This window comes from Mastigoproctus giganteus, chromosome 6, assembly GCF_048544385.1.
Source record: "Mastigoproctus giganteus isolate SK-2022 chromosome 6, ASM4854438v1, whole genome shotgun sequence".
NCBI lineage: Eukaryota > Metazoa > Arthropoda > Arachnida > Uropygi > Thelyphonidae > Mastigoproctus > Mastigoproctus giganteus.
In genome coordinates, this window is record NC_143580.1 from 77,655,921 (window position 1) to 77,671,234 (window position 15,314).

General features: G+C 37.4%; 1 protein-coding gene across 1 annotated transcript in view; it reads left to right on the forward strand.

The window, feature by feature from the left end:
• LOC150084421 (phosphatidylserine synthase-like) overlaps window positions 1–15,314 on the forward strand; it is a 235,729-nt gene that overhangs the window by 53,541 nt on the left and 166,874 nt on the right. The window contains exon 5 of the mRNA XM_090375214.1: window positions 11,035–11,193. Within this exon, the coding sequence (XP_090231340.1) occupies window positions 11,035–11,193 (159 nt within the window). The remainder of the gene's footprint in view (window positions 1–11,034; window positions 11,194–15,314) is intronic.

The following is a 15,314-nucleotide window of genomic DNA, read 5'->3' on the forward strand; positions in this document are numbered from 1 at the left end:
GAGGCTAGGCACCTGCAATGTGTTTTGATCAAGGTGTGTAAAGCTCTGAATGGTTTGAGTGAGTTCAGTGCTGATAGGATTCTTCCTCTTACTCAGACTACAGACATGAGGGGGCATAAATTGCAAAATGAAGAAAGATGGTTGCAGAAATAGTGTGGAAGTTTGCCTCTAGCCAGTGGGTGGTTTCTTGCTTTCTAGTATCATTTGCCACTAGTAATGCTAATAATGATTTTTCATTATTCAATGCTATGTAATTGGATGGGATGAAACAAAAGATAAATAAATGAAGCAAAGAACTTCAAAATATTGATTATTGCATTTCATGACGGTTTGTATAATTTATCTGTGGCACCATATAACATAAATGAATTATTTATCATTAACTTAGAAGAAACATTTCTGGAGTGTGCTAGCACTGTAGAAATATTCTTGTGCTAATGCAATTTAAAATGCAAATATAGTAATAAATTATTTATTTTTGTTCTTTTATTACCTAATTTTTTTTAATCATCACAGACTATAAAATACACTAGCATTTTCTGTGTTATTAAGTTTATTATTTATTGAATTGTGTTATTGAGCCTAATTTAGAAATTTTTGCTATATCCTAAACTTTCCTGTTAATGATTAAAATGCTAGCTTCCCACAAGTTTTATTATTATTAGAGTTTACTGTACACACACATATATGATATTACTAAATTTTTTTTAACATTAAGAGAAAAGATAATGTTTTGAACATTAAGATGAAACTGGTTTATAAACCAGTTTTTGTGAAACATTTTCCATTAAATATTTTCTACAGCATGTTAGCAGAAATATAGTAAAAGATCTGTATTTGTGGCTTCACCATTTCTAGTTTTGGATAATTTCATATTCTTAGGATAAAATTAAATTTTGCAGTATGTGATCACTTGACCATCATATGAACTTGCATATTGCTTACTATCAGTTCTCATAAACACGAGAGGTATTAGAACCTATAGTACTTAGTACTGTGCTTGGGTTGAAGGTTGAGAAGACGAAAGAAAATATTTGTTGACATTAGACTTGAACTTCTGTAGACTGTAATTTTCAGGATATACGTATGAAGGAAGGTTGTTCCAGAAAACAGCAGTTGAATGAATAAATAAGGAAGATGAAAAGTTGGTTCTGTGAGTTTGAAATTGGGCAGTAAATGGATGTTGGCTGGTGGTTGCACATGTTCGGACTGCTTTGAAAGAGAGAGTGGGAATTATAGAAGCCAATTCAAAAGAACAGTACCCATGGAAGTATCTGTAGAAAAGGCATGCAGTAGAAATAGTACGTCTATGAGACAGAGAGTGGAGAGACTCTGTTAAAGAGGAGTCATTAATTAACCTAACTGCCCTCTTCTGAATTGAATCTAGAAGCCTGAGAGAGGGTTTGGGGGCACGCCCCAGATGTGGGAATAATATTCCATGGTAGAACGGATTTGCGTTTTGTACAGAGTGAACAGCTGTTTGGGAGAAAAGTAACGCCTACAGTGAAAGAGAAAACCAAGTTTTTTAGATGCAGAGGAAGCAATATTTAATATTTATAATGTGCTTGTGCCAAGAGAGACTAGAAGTCAAGGTTAATCCCCAAAAGAGATATATCATTTTGCCTAGAAATCGGAGTGTCACCAAAGATAAGCATAGGAGCAGAAGAATCCTTTTTACGAGATATAAGACAAGACTGAGTTTTAGAAGGATTGAAATCAACTAAGTTGTCTTTGCCCCATTGGAGAATTACCTGGAGATCAACATTTAAGGAATTGGTAGCAGATATTAGAGAAATTAAAGCTAATTGAGCAGGGCAAGGTTTCTCAAAATGGAAAGTGGAATGCAATATGCTATCATCGACAAAACTATGGATAGGATGTCCAGTCAGTGGAAGAAGGTCATTAATATACAAGAGTAAAAGAGTGGGGGGAAGAACTGAACCTTGGGAGACACCAGCATTAGTGGAAAAGTTATAAGACAGAGAGCCATCTACCATCACCCTCAGTGAGTGATCAGAGAGAAAACTGGATAACCAATTACAAAAAACAGTTGGCAAACCATAAGATGGAAGCTTGTTTAGAAGACTTTTATGCCAAATACAATCGAAAGCCTTTGAGATGTCTAGAGCAACTACTTGTGTTTCACCATATTTTTCCATTGAATTTGTCTATAAATGGGTAACATAAGCCAAAATATCACCAGTGAATTAACACTGACGGAATCCATACTGCTGATCGTTGATCAGACGGAAGGTTTCTAGGTGGTTTAAGAGTTTGCGGTTAATTCATTTCTCCATTACTTTATAAAGAGTAGAAGTAATTCCAATGGGACGATAAGTGTATGGGAGGGACTTGTCAACCTTTTTTAGGAATTGGCTGGATATGAGCAAATTTCCAAGCAGAAGGAAAAACGCCTTTGGAATAAGAAAGTGAAAAAAGGCGGCAAAGAACAGGAGTAAGTTCAGGAGCACAGGTTTTGAGAACAAGTGGAGAAATACCATCAGGATCTGGAGCTTTCTTACCATCGAGATTCATCAAAATCCTTCTGACATCCTGTTGATGGAAGACCACAGGAGGAATTTCAATGGAGCGTGTTGGGAATGGTGGGAGGTGTTTTACCAAGATCATTAATACTTGAGTTGGAAGAGAAATGAGATGCCAGCAGGTCAGTTTTATCCTTGGCTGAAGTGACAACGGAACCATCTGGTTTTGACAGGTGTGGGAGCAGAGATGGGCAAAAGTTGCGGCCAATAGCTTTGGCAAGAGACCAGAATGTTCGGCTACCATCAGGGCAAGAAGCAAGTTTTCTACTCTTAGCCTGTTCAAAATCTAGTTTGGACTGATTAATGACTGCTTTACAATTGTTGTGAGCTTTGGTGTAGGCAGAAAATAAAACTGAAGAATTGGAAACAAGCCAATTATGATATGCAACATTCTTCTCTTGAACAGCCTTAGCACATTTATTGGAAAACCAAGGTTTAGATAAAGGAAGAGATTTTAGACTGGAGTGTGGAATAAAGGATTCCATTCCTACAAGAATAATTTCACTGTCACGATCTGAGCAAACATTGACATCAGAAGTTTTGAAACAGTAGTCTGACCAAGGAATAGAAATCTCCTGGCCATCGCATTTTGCATTCTTATAATGCCAAACAATATGAGGTTGGGAATAGCCATGAGATAAAGACTCCATTGGAGAAGAGACAAGTTTTGATCTGAGGTACCTAAAGGACCACTCACTTCGACCATGTACTTAGAAGGGTTGTTTGTGAGAAAAAGATCAAGCATGTTGGCTGTATGGCTAGGATTGTCCGGTATTCTTGTAGGTAAATGAACAATTTGTGCAAGGTCATTAGAAATTGCAAAAGCCTCAGCATCTCTACCAGCTGGGTCGGTGTGACTAGAAAATGGAAGCCAGCTGGAGTTGTGAACATTAAAATCACCAAGGAAAATTACCTCACTGTTAGGAAAGTTGGACTAGAGAAAGTCAAGTTGCAAAGACTGGAAGTCAAAGAGCTCCAAGTGATTAGTGGAGTTGGGAGAATGGTAGAGACAACAGATGAATTTGACATAGTGAGGTAGAGAGATTTTAAGCCAGAGAAGGTCAAAGAGAGGAGATTCCAAATTACCAAGTCTCTGACAGGGAATATTGGAACAGACATATGCACAAGTACCACCTTTGAGGCGAAAGGAATCATACAGCAAATAGTTTGGGCAACTGAGATGAGCAGTAGTTGAATCAACTGATAACTGAGATTCTGTCAAAAAAAGTACATGAGGTTTGGCAGACTGCAAGTGGAAATGGACATCGTTGAGATTAGAATTGAGACCACGTATATTCATGAAATGAACTAGGAAGTGTTTTGGAGGTTTAGATCTTTTTGCAGATAAGCTTACTCTATTAGTTTGACAATTCATGGTGTATTATATAGTAAGAAAAGTGGTGGGGATGTGCTGTATGAAGTAATGACATTTTTGGATGTGGCGTACACATGGTAAGAATATACCCAGATCCTTGACATAACGTGGCCTCAACAATGCCCCCCCATACACACTACTTGGACCCCCTCCAGTTACTTCTGGCAGAGTGGAGGTACCAAGATTATACACTAGCTGATCCAGAAGCCTCCTAAAGAGTTACCAATAAGTTTGGTCCGGTGTACTAACTAATGGCTGGCCTGCAAACACCATTTTAGAGCTGTACCTTCAAAATGTAAGGAAGATCGGATCTCGTCATGATGTTCATCATAACCTCAAAAGTCGTCAGTCATACTGTATGATGGAAGAGATGGGGAAGGGTTGACTGGAACTTAGCTCTCGAGTCGAAAAGTGAATTCTACCACTTCAAGTCTCCAATAAGCAAAGTGGCGGTATTGCACCGGTTGATGAGAGTCATCTACCATCTAGTATTTCCTGGTAACACAGAGTGGCAGAATTCCTCCATGTGGTGTGGGTGCCACAACTCGACCCCTGGTCACATTGGTTCATACCTGGATGGTCACCCACAGTGTGCTTGTGTGTGGAGGTTATACCCAGGATTACTAACAGTCCCACCATTGTGGAGGTGCAAGCGGAGAATTTGGCTGTCACAGACTGTCCAGAATTTGCCGAAATTGGGTCTACTTGACTCAAATGTCACCCGAATATCAGTTTCATCAGCGTTTTTGACTCCCAGATAGCCAGTACAGCTTGTCTGGCATGTCTGAGAGAATGTCTGTGACATCCTCAAGGACCACGATATGCTAGCAAAGGTTAATTTATTAATATGAAAATTGTAAATTTTTTAGGAAAATCATTTGTTTTTGTAATAATTACCATGGTGGGTTAGTTAATTTATTTTTATTTTATTACTGTTGGAAAATTTATTATTGAAAATAATTCCTCTGCTGACTTGCTTTCTTTGATTCAGCAACGTATCAACTCTGTGGTACTACACTGACAGTGGTAGAGAATGAAAGGGACTTGGGGGTGGTTGTGCAGGCAGATATGAAGTTCTCTGAGCAGTGCAGACGGGCTGCAAGAGTAGCTCATGGAGTATTGTCAATGAAATACAGGAATTTTTCCATCAGGGATAAGGAGGTGATTATTCCATTGTATAAGGCAATGGTCAGGCCACACCTAGAGTACTGTATACAGGTCTGGAGGCCTCATTTCAAGAAGGATGTAGAGCTGCTGGAACGAGTACAGAGTAGGGCAACAAGATTAGTGAATGGAACAAAGGGGTGCTCTTACGAAGAAAGGCTTAAGTTTTGCAAAAAACAGTGTCTGGAGACTAGGCACCAGCGAGGTGATCTGATAGAGGTGTATAAAGCCTTGAATGATTTAAGCATGCTCAATGCTGATGGGATTCTTCCTCTAGCTCAGAAAAATCACCTGAGAGGGCATAAATTCAAATTGAGGAAAGACAGATGTAGGATAGACGTGCGGAAATTTGCCTTTAGCCAGCGGGTGGTTGGTTGGTGGAACAGACTTCCATCCCTTGTGGTGGAGGTTGATAGCCTAAATAAGTTTAAGGCTCAGCTGGACAGGTATTTTGAACGAACAGAGGGGTGAAGTGGAAGTGGGTTTTTTTTTTTGGCTGATGCTGCATAAGCTTGCTTTCTTGCATCAAATACCTCTACTAATGCTAATGCTAATGATTCTCCAACGACTTGCGATTTTGAATTATTATTATTTTTTTCCCCAGTGCATTATGCGGAGTTGTAATCAAGTCCACGATGCTTTATCAAGAAGATATTAGCTCTCAAAAATAAAAGTAATAGCGATCTTCCTTTGTGTTGGCAAACTAATAGAAGAGGTTCGATGACTATATTATTATTCACAGACTGGATGATATCTTCTCGAGCTAAGAAGTCAAAAAATATTTTGTCAACGAAAATCTTCATTTCAAAATATTATTGTTTTTGGCCACTGCATGTGGTCATCCACAAGAATTATACATCATATATATTGTAGTCTCCTTTTGTTTCCTTCCCTCACCTTCCCCAAACCTTTGAAGCAAGGAGTGATACAAGACAGAAATTTGGGTAGCAATGATTCGAAATTCAGTGCAACTAAATTCTCAAACAGTTTTAACATAGATGACTCCATTGAGTGCATTGAAGACTTTACTGGAAGAATTAAAGCCGTCAACTCAAAATTCTGGAAGAAGCTGTGGACTGTGTCAATCAATGGTTGGACTGACTTAAATACACAGATTGTTTTAGGAAAAATTGCAAGAATGGCGTTGATAATAGAGTTAGAAATAATTAAGAATTAGTTGATCTCCCACCCCCCCTTGGGAGGATCTGAAGGAGCTGAAAGCACAACAGCTCTGAAGATGACACAACATAGAAACTTATTTTCAAATCTAAATTGAATTTAACAACACTTTATATTTTTTACAACAAACCCCACGGGCTCACATCTGGTGAGTATGGGCTTGGCAAACCCAGGGTCCTGAGCTGGATATCATCATTCTTCTCTTTCTTCGTGATTCCTTTCTACTTCAGACACACACTCTCTCTCTCTCTCAGGGTAACTCGGGGAATTTTTTTTTTGGCTGGTGCAACATAAACCTCAAGCTTCCTTGCACCATATGGCTAATAATAATAATAATAATAATTTTATCAGGATATGAAACTTTCTAGTGCTTTGAATTTATGGTAATAGATCTTTCCATGGAGAGGCATCTGGATGTGTGTTGTGTCTTAGGTAGGGTGGCTCTCCTGATTGCTAGCTAAACTCTGCCATAGTACTCTGTGATGATTACAGAACTCTATAAAATGGCCAGAGATGAGTAAACTGTTAGGTTTGTGTACTGTGTGTGTTATTCTGTTCTTAAGTTGCTTCTGGCTACTTTGCTACCAGTAAGTAGCAATCATGAAGAAAGCTGCCTCCTAGTACCTGACCATGCCACGAGGAGCTAGGCCGCAACTATGCATGTACTGACCAGTTTAAGAGGACTAATATAAAGATCCTGCATCCACTGGAAGGCAGAAGCCAATTGCCTGTGATTGCGGTACCATAAAAATGGGGGGGGAGAAAGAGAGGGAAAAAAAGGAGAGAAAAAAATAAAATGAAAGAACAATACTAGAATACGGCAAAAGAAGAAAAACAGTTTGAAAAAATATTAGCACTAGCATTAGTAGTGGCATAAGATGCAAGAAAGCAAGCTTATACAGCATCAGCCAAAAAAAAAAAAAAAAAAAACTCCCATTTCACACATCTATATGCTCTAAAAGTGTGTCCAGTTCTTCCTTGAATTCATTTAAACTATCAACACAACAACAGACGGAAGTTTGTTCCAACAATTAACTATCCGCTAGCTAAAGGCAAATTTCCGCACATCTATTCGACAACTGTCTTTCCTCGATTTGAGTTCATGCCCCCTCAGGTGTGTAATCTGGCAAGAGGAAGAATCCCATCAGCATTGAGCCTGCTCGATCCATTCAAGGCCTTATACATCTCAATCAGATCACCTCATAGGTGCCTAGTTCCCAGACACTGCAGTTTACAGAACTTAAGCCTTTCTTCATAAGAGCACCCTTTGTTCCCCTCACCAGTCTTGTTGTCCTTCTCTGTACTCGTTCTAGGAACTCGACATCCTTCCTGTATGTCATTGACAAGACCCCATGATATTTTTTACTGGCAGTCTGGTTGCACTGCTCAGAAAAATTCATATCTGACTGAACAATTACCCCCCAGGTCTTTTTAATTATCCACTTCCCTGAGTGTAGTACCACACATTTCGCTGAGGTTACTGCTATCCATATGCAGTACTTTCCATTTGTTAATGTTAAACTTCAGTTGCCACTTCTCAGCCCATCTGCCCAACTTTTCTAGATCCTATTGTAGTAGCATTTTTTTTTCTTTTTTTTTGTTATTTGTTGGCGCATCGGCTTCTGTGGCCATAATGCACCTCCCAAAGTCTTTGCATTTTACTCTGATCCAAGCCCGAGGCAGGATTCGACCCCATGACCTTTGGGTTGCAAGGCAGGCACTTTACCCACCTGGCTAGCCCTGTCGGCTTGTAGTAGCATACCATCATTAACAACCCTGCTGCCAACCTTTGTATCATCTGCAAACTTTGACATTAAGCCTTATATACCTTCATCAATATCATTCATAAATGTACAAAACAACAATGGGCCAAACACAGAACCCTGGGGAACTCCACTAATAATATTAGTCCATGAAAAGCAGTGTTCATTGATTACCACTTCTCTCTGTCTTGTCACACTCAATCATCCTTTTATCCATTGTAGCAACTTGCCTTTAATGCCATACTGCTCCAATTTTTTACAGTAGTCTTCCATGTACAAGGGTATTAAAAGCTTTCCTGAAATCCAAGTATATTGATATCAAAATTATTTTCTGCATCCTGTTCCTTTGTAACCACATAGTATCCAGTCAAATTGGTCAGACAAGACTTCCCTTTAACAAACCCATTCTGTATCTTAACTATTACCGCAGTCTTGTCTAGATGATCCTGCAATGCTTCTTTAACCAGTGACTCCGTTATTTTCCCCAGAAGAGAAGTTTAACAGATCTGTTGCTCATTCCAATAGAAGCAGTGCAAGAATCACCTCTGCCTGTGGTTACTGTTACTCTATTAGCCTATGAATCTCCCCTCTCAAGCTAGCAGTTTTCCAACTCACCTTAACATTGGGGATTTTGCACATCATGGCCTCAGTTGCCTTTGCCCCATAAAACCCAAAATCACAGCAAAATCAAACATAACATTGTCCTCAATAGCATCAGCAAATATTCTTGTGCCCTTTCTATTTAAGTGTATCCCACCCCTATAGAAACAGTCTCTCCTGTTAACAATTTTCTGAACTCAAGCCTTTCTTGGTAAGAGGACCACTTCGTTCTCCTCACCAATCTCGTTGCCCTTCTCTGTACTCGTTCTAGTAACCTTCCTAAAATGAAGCCTCCAGATATGCAGTACTCAAGGCATGTTCTGACAATTGCATTATACAAAGGGATAATCACCTCCTTATCCCCACTAGCAAAATTCTTGTATTTCATTGACAAGACCCCTTGAACTGCTCTGGCAGCTTGTCTGCACTGCTCAGAAAACTTCATATCTGACTGTACAATTACACCTAGGGCTTTTTCATACTCTACTACCCTGAGTGTAGTACCACGCAATTGGCACGTTTCTCTGGGGTTGCTACTACCCATATGCAGTACTTTGCATTTGTTAATATTAAACTTTAATTATGTAATAGAAATAGTAGAGTATGAAATGGAAAAAAAAAAAGAAAACAATAGTAAAATGCTACTCTGAAAGATGGCCACATAGATCCTGCCCCAAAAATGAGGCCAGCATAAAAAAATACACACACACACACATGTAAATTAAAGTACAAATAAAATGAAATGTAATAATAATAATAATGGAAAGGATAAAGATATGACATAAATAGAATAAGAAATTTATAAAAATTAAGAGAGAAAAGGAAGGGAAATGCCATATATAATATAATTGCAAAATATCACATTTTTTTAAAGGAAAATTATATATAGTCAAGCTATGTAACTATACCACCCCTGGTATAATCACATTGCTGTACCTACAATATATGATGTAGTCATTCTGTCGCACAAATATTTGTGACAGAATTCTTTTGTTATCTCAGATCTCCATAAATCTTGTAGTAATAAAGCTAATGCTTCCTATCCTCTAGAGTTCCACAAAATAACTCAGGAGTGAGTCATAGAGAGTAAAGCATTAATTTAAGAGAGCTGTTAAGGGGGCACTGTACCATGCTATAGAGAAGTTGAAACAGACAACCATAAGTTCCTTTAATCCAGCCAAAGATTATCTTTAAGTTTCACATGCTATTTATAATATCTGAAAAGTGTACAGAGTTCCGTAGAAAGACAATCTTTGCATGGTACTTGATACACTTTACAGGTTCCCCCATTGTCTAAAGATAGAATTCAGTAAGAAGCCAGAATCTAGAAACATAAACATATTGTGGATTTTAGTGTTGAAAGTGATTGTAGGAAGTTTGTACATCTTAAATGATCGAAATTTGTAAATAATTTCATGTAGTAATCAATGTTCCTTTTGAGATATGTTTCATCAGTCCAGCACTATACAGCCAATGCAGCTTTATGCTAATGTTCCATAAAATCCTTAAACAATCAACCAACCAGCAGCTTTATGTGCCATTGAATCCTAACATTGCAACCAAAGTGTGTGTGTCACAGCACCATACAAAGTAGGTCAAAACCATTAGATACTATAAGCATACTTCGTAATTGTGATGGTATAGCCCTTTTCAAAACTTTCTATCATTTTATTGGTTGGCATCAAGTTCTGTCTGTTGAAAACAGCATACATTAAGATTTGTTATCCCAGAAAATCGTGTTGCTCTTCTTCAAAGGTGACTTCCTCCAAGCATGATGCCATTGTACTCATTGCTGTGCATTAACTTTTGTCTTGATATTTTTGTGAGTGGCACCTCATCCATGGAGCCCATGTTGGGGGTATGGTGTGCTTACAGCATATGCATTAAGAGTTTTCTTGTACATTTGTTGGTAACTTTGACTGTGGTTTTTTGAGATGATGTGATCAGCTATTTGGATGTGTCTGTTCAAACTGAATAGTCTTTTTGGTTGATGTTCAACTTTTTCAAGACTAGTTGCATTCCACTTCTGTACAATGATTAGGAAAGAATGTGGTTCAGAAGTGGAAGGTAGTACAAAAACTCTGATATCTGGCATCCACTAAGTTGTGTCTTATAGCATTATACTGCCTAGCCACATTCAGATTTGTTGAGCTCATTTTCACCTGGTACATTGATTGCCGATGATATTTCTACCATCTGAAACTATTTATATGTCTGAAGATGGACAAACACCATTATGCCCAATACAATATTTGTGTAACCAACAGTTTGTATACAATATGCAGTTTGTCAGTACTGTTACTTTTGGTAACATACTATATTTTGTATATATGTTTTCCAATACAAATGTATAAATTTTCAGATATTTATGATTGCATATAGTAAAGGTTGTTTATATGTATTTGAATAGGAATATGGTGTAAACTGTTCAGATATCACACTAGAAAGAATTTGGAGCCATTTTGATGTATTTGCAGTTGGGCATTTCTTTGGATGGGTCTTAAAAGCAGTACTTGTTAGACATTATGGAATATGTTGGACAATTAGTGTCACTTGGGAAATTACTGAGGTATTATGAAGTGTGTTTTTTATATTAATTGTTATTGCTTGTGCTAATAATAACAGTATTATTTTTATTTTTTAATTTTTACAATTGTAAGTCTGTATAATCAGATATCTGCTGCAGATCTGTGTTTAATTTTTAAATGATTATAAAGTACATAATGTTTTAATTCAGGTTGCACTTTTGCTTATTATAAATGATCTTTTCATTTAAAACTGTGTGAATGTAGATATAAGTGTGATAGATTTGAGGGTAGGCTGATGTTTAAATATATCATTAGGGATAATAAAATCATGCTGCTGAAGAATTTGCTGTATTAAATTGGTAATCAAAATTTTGAAATAGCAGGTGAATGGCAGTAGGGAATGGTCTTAATTGTGATGTAATGATTTTTATTATACAGCTGCTAAATATTCCTTAGTGTTTTAAAAATTAAAGAAGGAAATTGTAATGCACCTTGAACTCCTTTAGTCCTGGTAAACTTGGGATATAATATATGATGGATTACTGTATAAAATTTTCCAGACTGTGGGAGATGCCATGAGAGGTGAACAAAATTGGGAAAAGTATAAGGCATATGTAGTCTTTTATCTTCAAGTTATCGAGAAGAACCAATAAAACTAGTATATGCCACAGAAATTTTATTAAAAGTGAACAAAAGTACACCGTCCAAAATCTGTGTGGTTCATAATAAACCCACAAAATCCATGGGAACTGTTTAGAAACATAAAAGCAGCAAAAAAAAAAAAAAGAAAAAAAAAGTGTAATTGTGTCTATGGCTACCTAAACACAGAAAATCTCATATTGAACAAGGTGACAGAACCAGAAAATAACATGGATCCAGTTCACCTCTTTAGTAAATAAATCAGCTAATACTAAAGACATATGAAATGAAATACACAAAATAATATGTAAATATTAATGCCATTCATCTCTAATACTTCTTTGGAAGAGGGTGGGGGAATCATAGAATGTACCATATAGTAGTATATTAGAAGAAACATTTGCCAGCGTCTACAAAAGAATCTTATCTTTTAGAATTTAAAATACGTAAAGAAGAATTACATAGTTAAAATTTTCAAATTAAAATTTATAGCACACAAAAAAGAGCCACAAACTGACCTTTCAGAATGAATGAACTACAATGTCAAACTGTCAAGCATAAGACTAAGAGCAGCAAAATAAAATTCTTTGACATATTCTAGTTATCTTGCTTTACACAGGTTGCAATAAGCAAAATTATGTATAAGTTTTAATAATTGCTTTATTTTATATGTCTCATATACACTTAACTATTGATTTGACTCAGATAAACTACTAGGGATACTGCTCATATATTAGGAAATTCTGCATCACCTAGGTGCTTTTATTACTGTTGATGTATATCTCTAATTCATAGTTCTGAACCTCATCATGTGCTTTATTATCCCTTGTCAGGTCACATGTGGTGATATCAGATCCTTTGTTGATATTTGCAAACATTTTTTGTGGATTTAGAGTGGCAGTGATTAAAAAACCATGCCAGTATTACAATTATAGAGTATAACAATCTTTGTCAACTTTAACTTCAGTAAAGTGAAACTTTGTTTAATGGACTACATGGGAGTAAATCCTAAATCCATTTGCTTGTGATTTTGTTAAACTCAAAAGAAATGCATATAGTTGTTGATTTTGCTAGAATGTTGTGAAAAAAGGCTACACTCTGAAATATAAAAAGCATTCATTGTTGTACTACTGTATTTTCCTGCAGTTATTGTGTAGAAGCAAATTTTTTTCTCTTAACCTGTTCAAAAGCTAGTTTGGAAAAGTACTACCTCTGAAGGGCACCTCTGTAGCCAGGTGGGAAGGAGCAACAGTGCGTAGCACACGCTTCTTGATTAGACCGGGGGTTCAAGCCCGTCACCACCAAATACGGAGGATGCGGAAAGGTCAGGGAATGACCACCGCATATTCCCGGAGCAATATGGCCTTAATTGCTAATGCTCCTAAAAACCAAAAAACAACAACAACTACCTCTGAAGCAAAAAGAATTAGATAGCAAATAGTATTAGTATTATTAGTGGCAAATGATGCCAGAAAGCAAGCGTATACACATCGGCCAAAAAAAACCCCAAACTTCTCATTTCTCCTATCCATCCTCTCCAATAGAAGACTATTGGAGAGGATAGATAGGAGAAATGGGAAGGGTTTTTTTTTTTTTTTTTTTTTCAAGTGAATAGCTTGAATAAATTCTTCCTTGAATTTTATTCAAGCTATCCACTTCATTAACAACCCACAGAAGTTTGTTCCAGCAATCAGCTGCCTACTGGATTAAGACAAACTTCTGCACATGTATTCTATAATCATCCTTCCTCAGTTTGAATTTAAATCCCTTCATGTGTGTAGTCTAGGCAAGAGGAAGAATCCCATCAGCATTGAATTTGCTCAATCCATTCAAATCCTTAAACACCTCAATCAGATCACATTCTGCAATTTGCAGAACTGAAGCTTTTCTTGATACGAGAACCCCTTTGTTCTCCCACACCAATCACCAAAACAGTTGGTGCCTCCATAGCCAGGTGGGCAGGAGCAGCAGTGCGTGCAAATGCTTCTTGATTAGACCGGGATTCGAGCCCGTAACCACCAAATACGGAGGATGCGGAAAGGTCACGGAATGACCACCGCATATCCCCGAAGAAATGCCTTAGTTGCTAATGTTCCTAAAAACCAAATAACAAACAAACAAACCAAAAAAGTTATGACAACTGAGATGAATAATGGTTGAATCAAGTAATGGTAGACTGTAAGTGGCAGATTTGGTAGCTTAATGAAGGTTGAATCAAGTAATGATAGCTTGTAAGTGGCAGACTTGGTAACTTAATCGAAGGTGAGGTTAGCATTAGTAGAGGCATATGATGCAAGAAAGCAAGCTTATGCAGCATCAGCCAAAAAAAAAAAAAAAAAAAAAAAAAACGTCCACTTCACCCCTCCGTTCTTTCAAAATACCTGTCATTACCTGATAGGAAGGGAGGAGGGGTTATGCTATTAGTTAAGAAACACATAAAATCCAAGGAAGTGAAGCCAGTCGACATTGCTGGACAGTGCAGTGTCGAGTCAGTTTGGTGTGACATAAGCATTGGGAGATCAAAATTGAGAGTAAGAGTGTGCTATAGGCCTAATGACTCTGATGAGTATAATAAGAAACTGTACAGAGAAATAGTGGGCCAGTAAATCAGAGAGTCTTATAATGGGGGATTTTAATTTCCCAGATATTGACTGGAATTTGGGGGCTGGTCACTCACAAACTACCAAGGCTTTTGTGGATTTATTGGATGATTGTTTTCTTCATCAGCATGTTTGGGAGGCAACTAGAGGGAGTAATACTCTTGATTTGATTATCAGTAGTGATTCTTCATGCATTAAGAATCTGCAGATAAATGAACCACTATGTGGCAGTGATCACAGTGTTCTGAAGTGGGAGTTAGTCAAAGAGGTAACTACCATTAGGGGTAAAGGGAAGGGGTATTGCTTTCGTAAAGGCGACTACGATGGACTGAGACAGTATTTAAATTCTATACAGTGGGATCAACTGATGATGTTACCAACAGCAAATTCAAAATGGGAAGCATTCAAAGAACTTATCTTGGAAGCTACTAGGCTTTACATACCAACTAAGAAATATTGTTCAAGGTTTAGGCCTAAATGGATGTCAGATGAACTAATGAGGCATATGGCAAAAAGAAAAATGCATGGGATACATACAAATTAACACATGACACAGAAGCCTATGATAGATACAAGTTGATCTGTAACCAAGTTACAAAGGAGGTTAGGCAGGCGAACGCAGATTACGAGAGATCCTTGGCAAGGGATGCGAAGAAAAACAGCAAAGAGTTCTTTACTTATGTAAACTCTAGAAGGAAGGGGATGAATCAGATTGGTCCACTTGATATCAATGGTTCAACTGTTGATGACCCTGCTCAGGTAGCTAACAAACTAAATGAATATTTTGCATCGACATTCACACATGAGGAGTTATTCAGCGAGGGGAATGCCAGAGGTGTATTCAACTCTAGCAGTAAGCTAGAGAATCTTGTAATAACTGAGAGTAAAGTGGAGGAGAAATTGTTGAAGATAAACACAAGAAA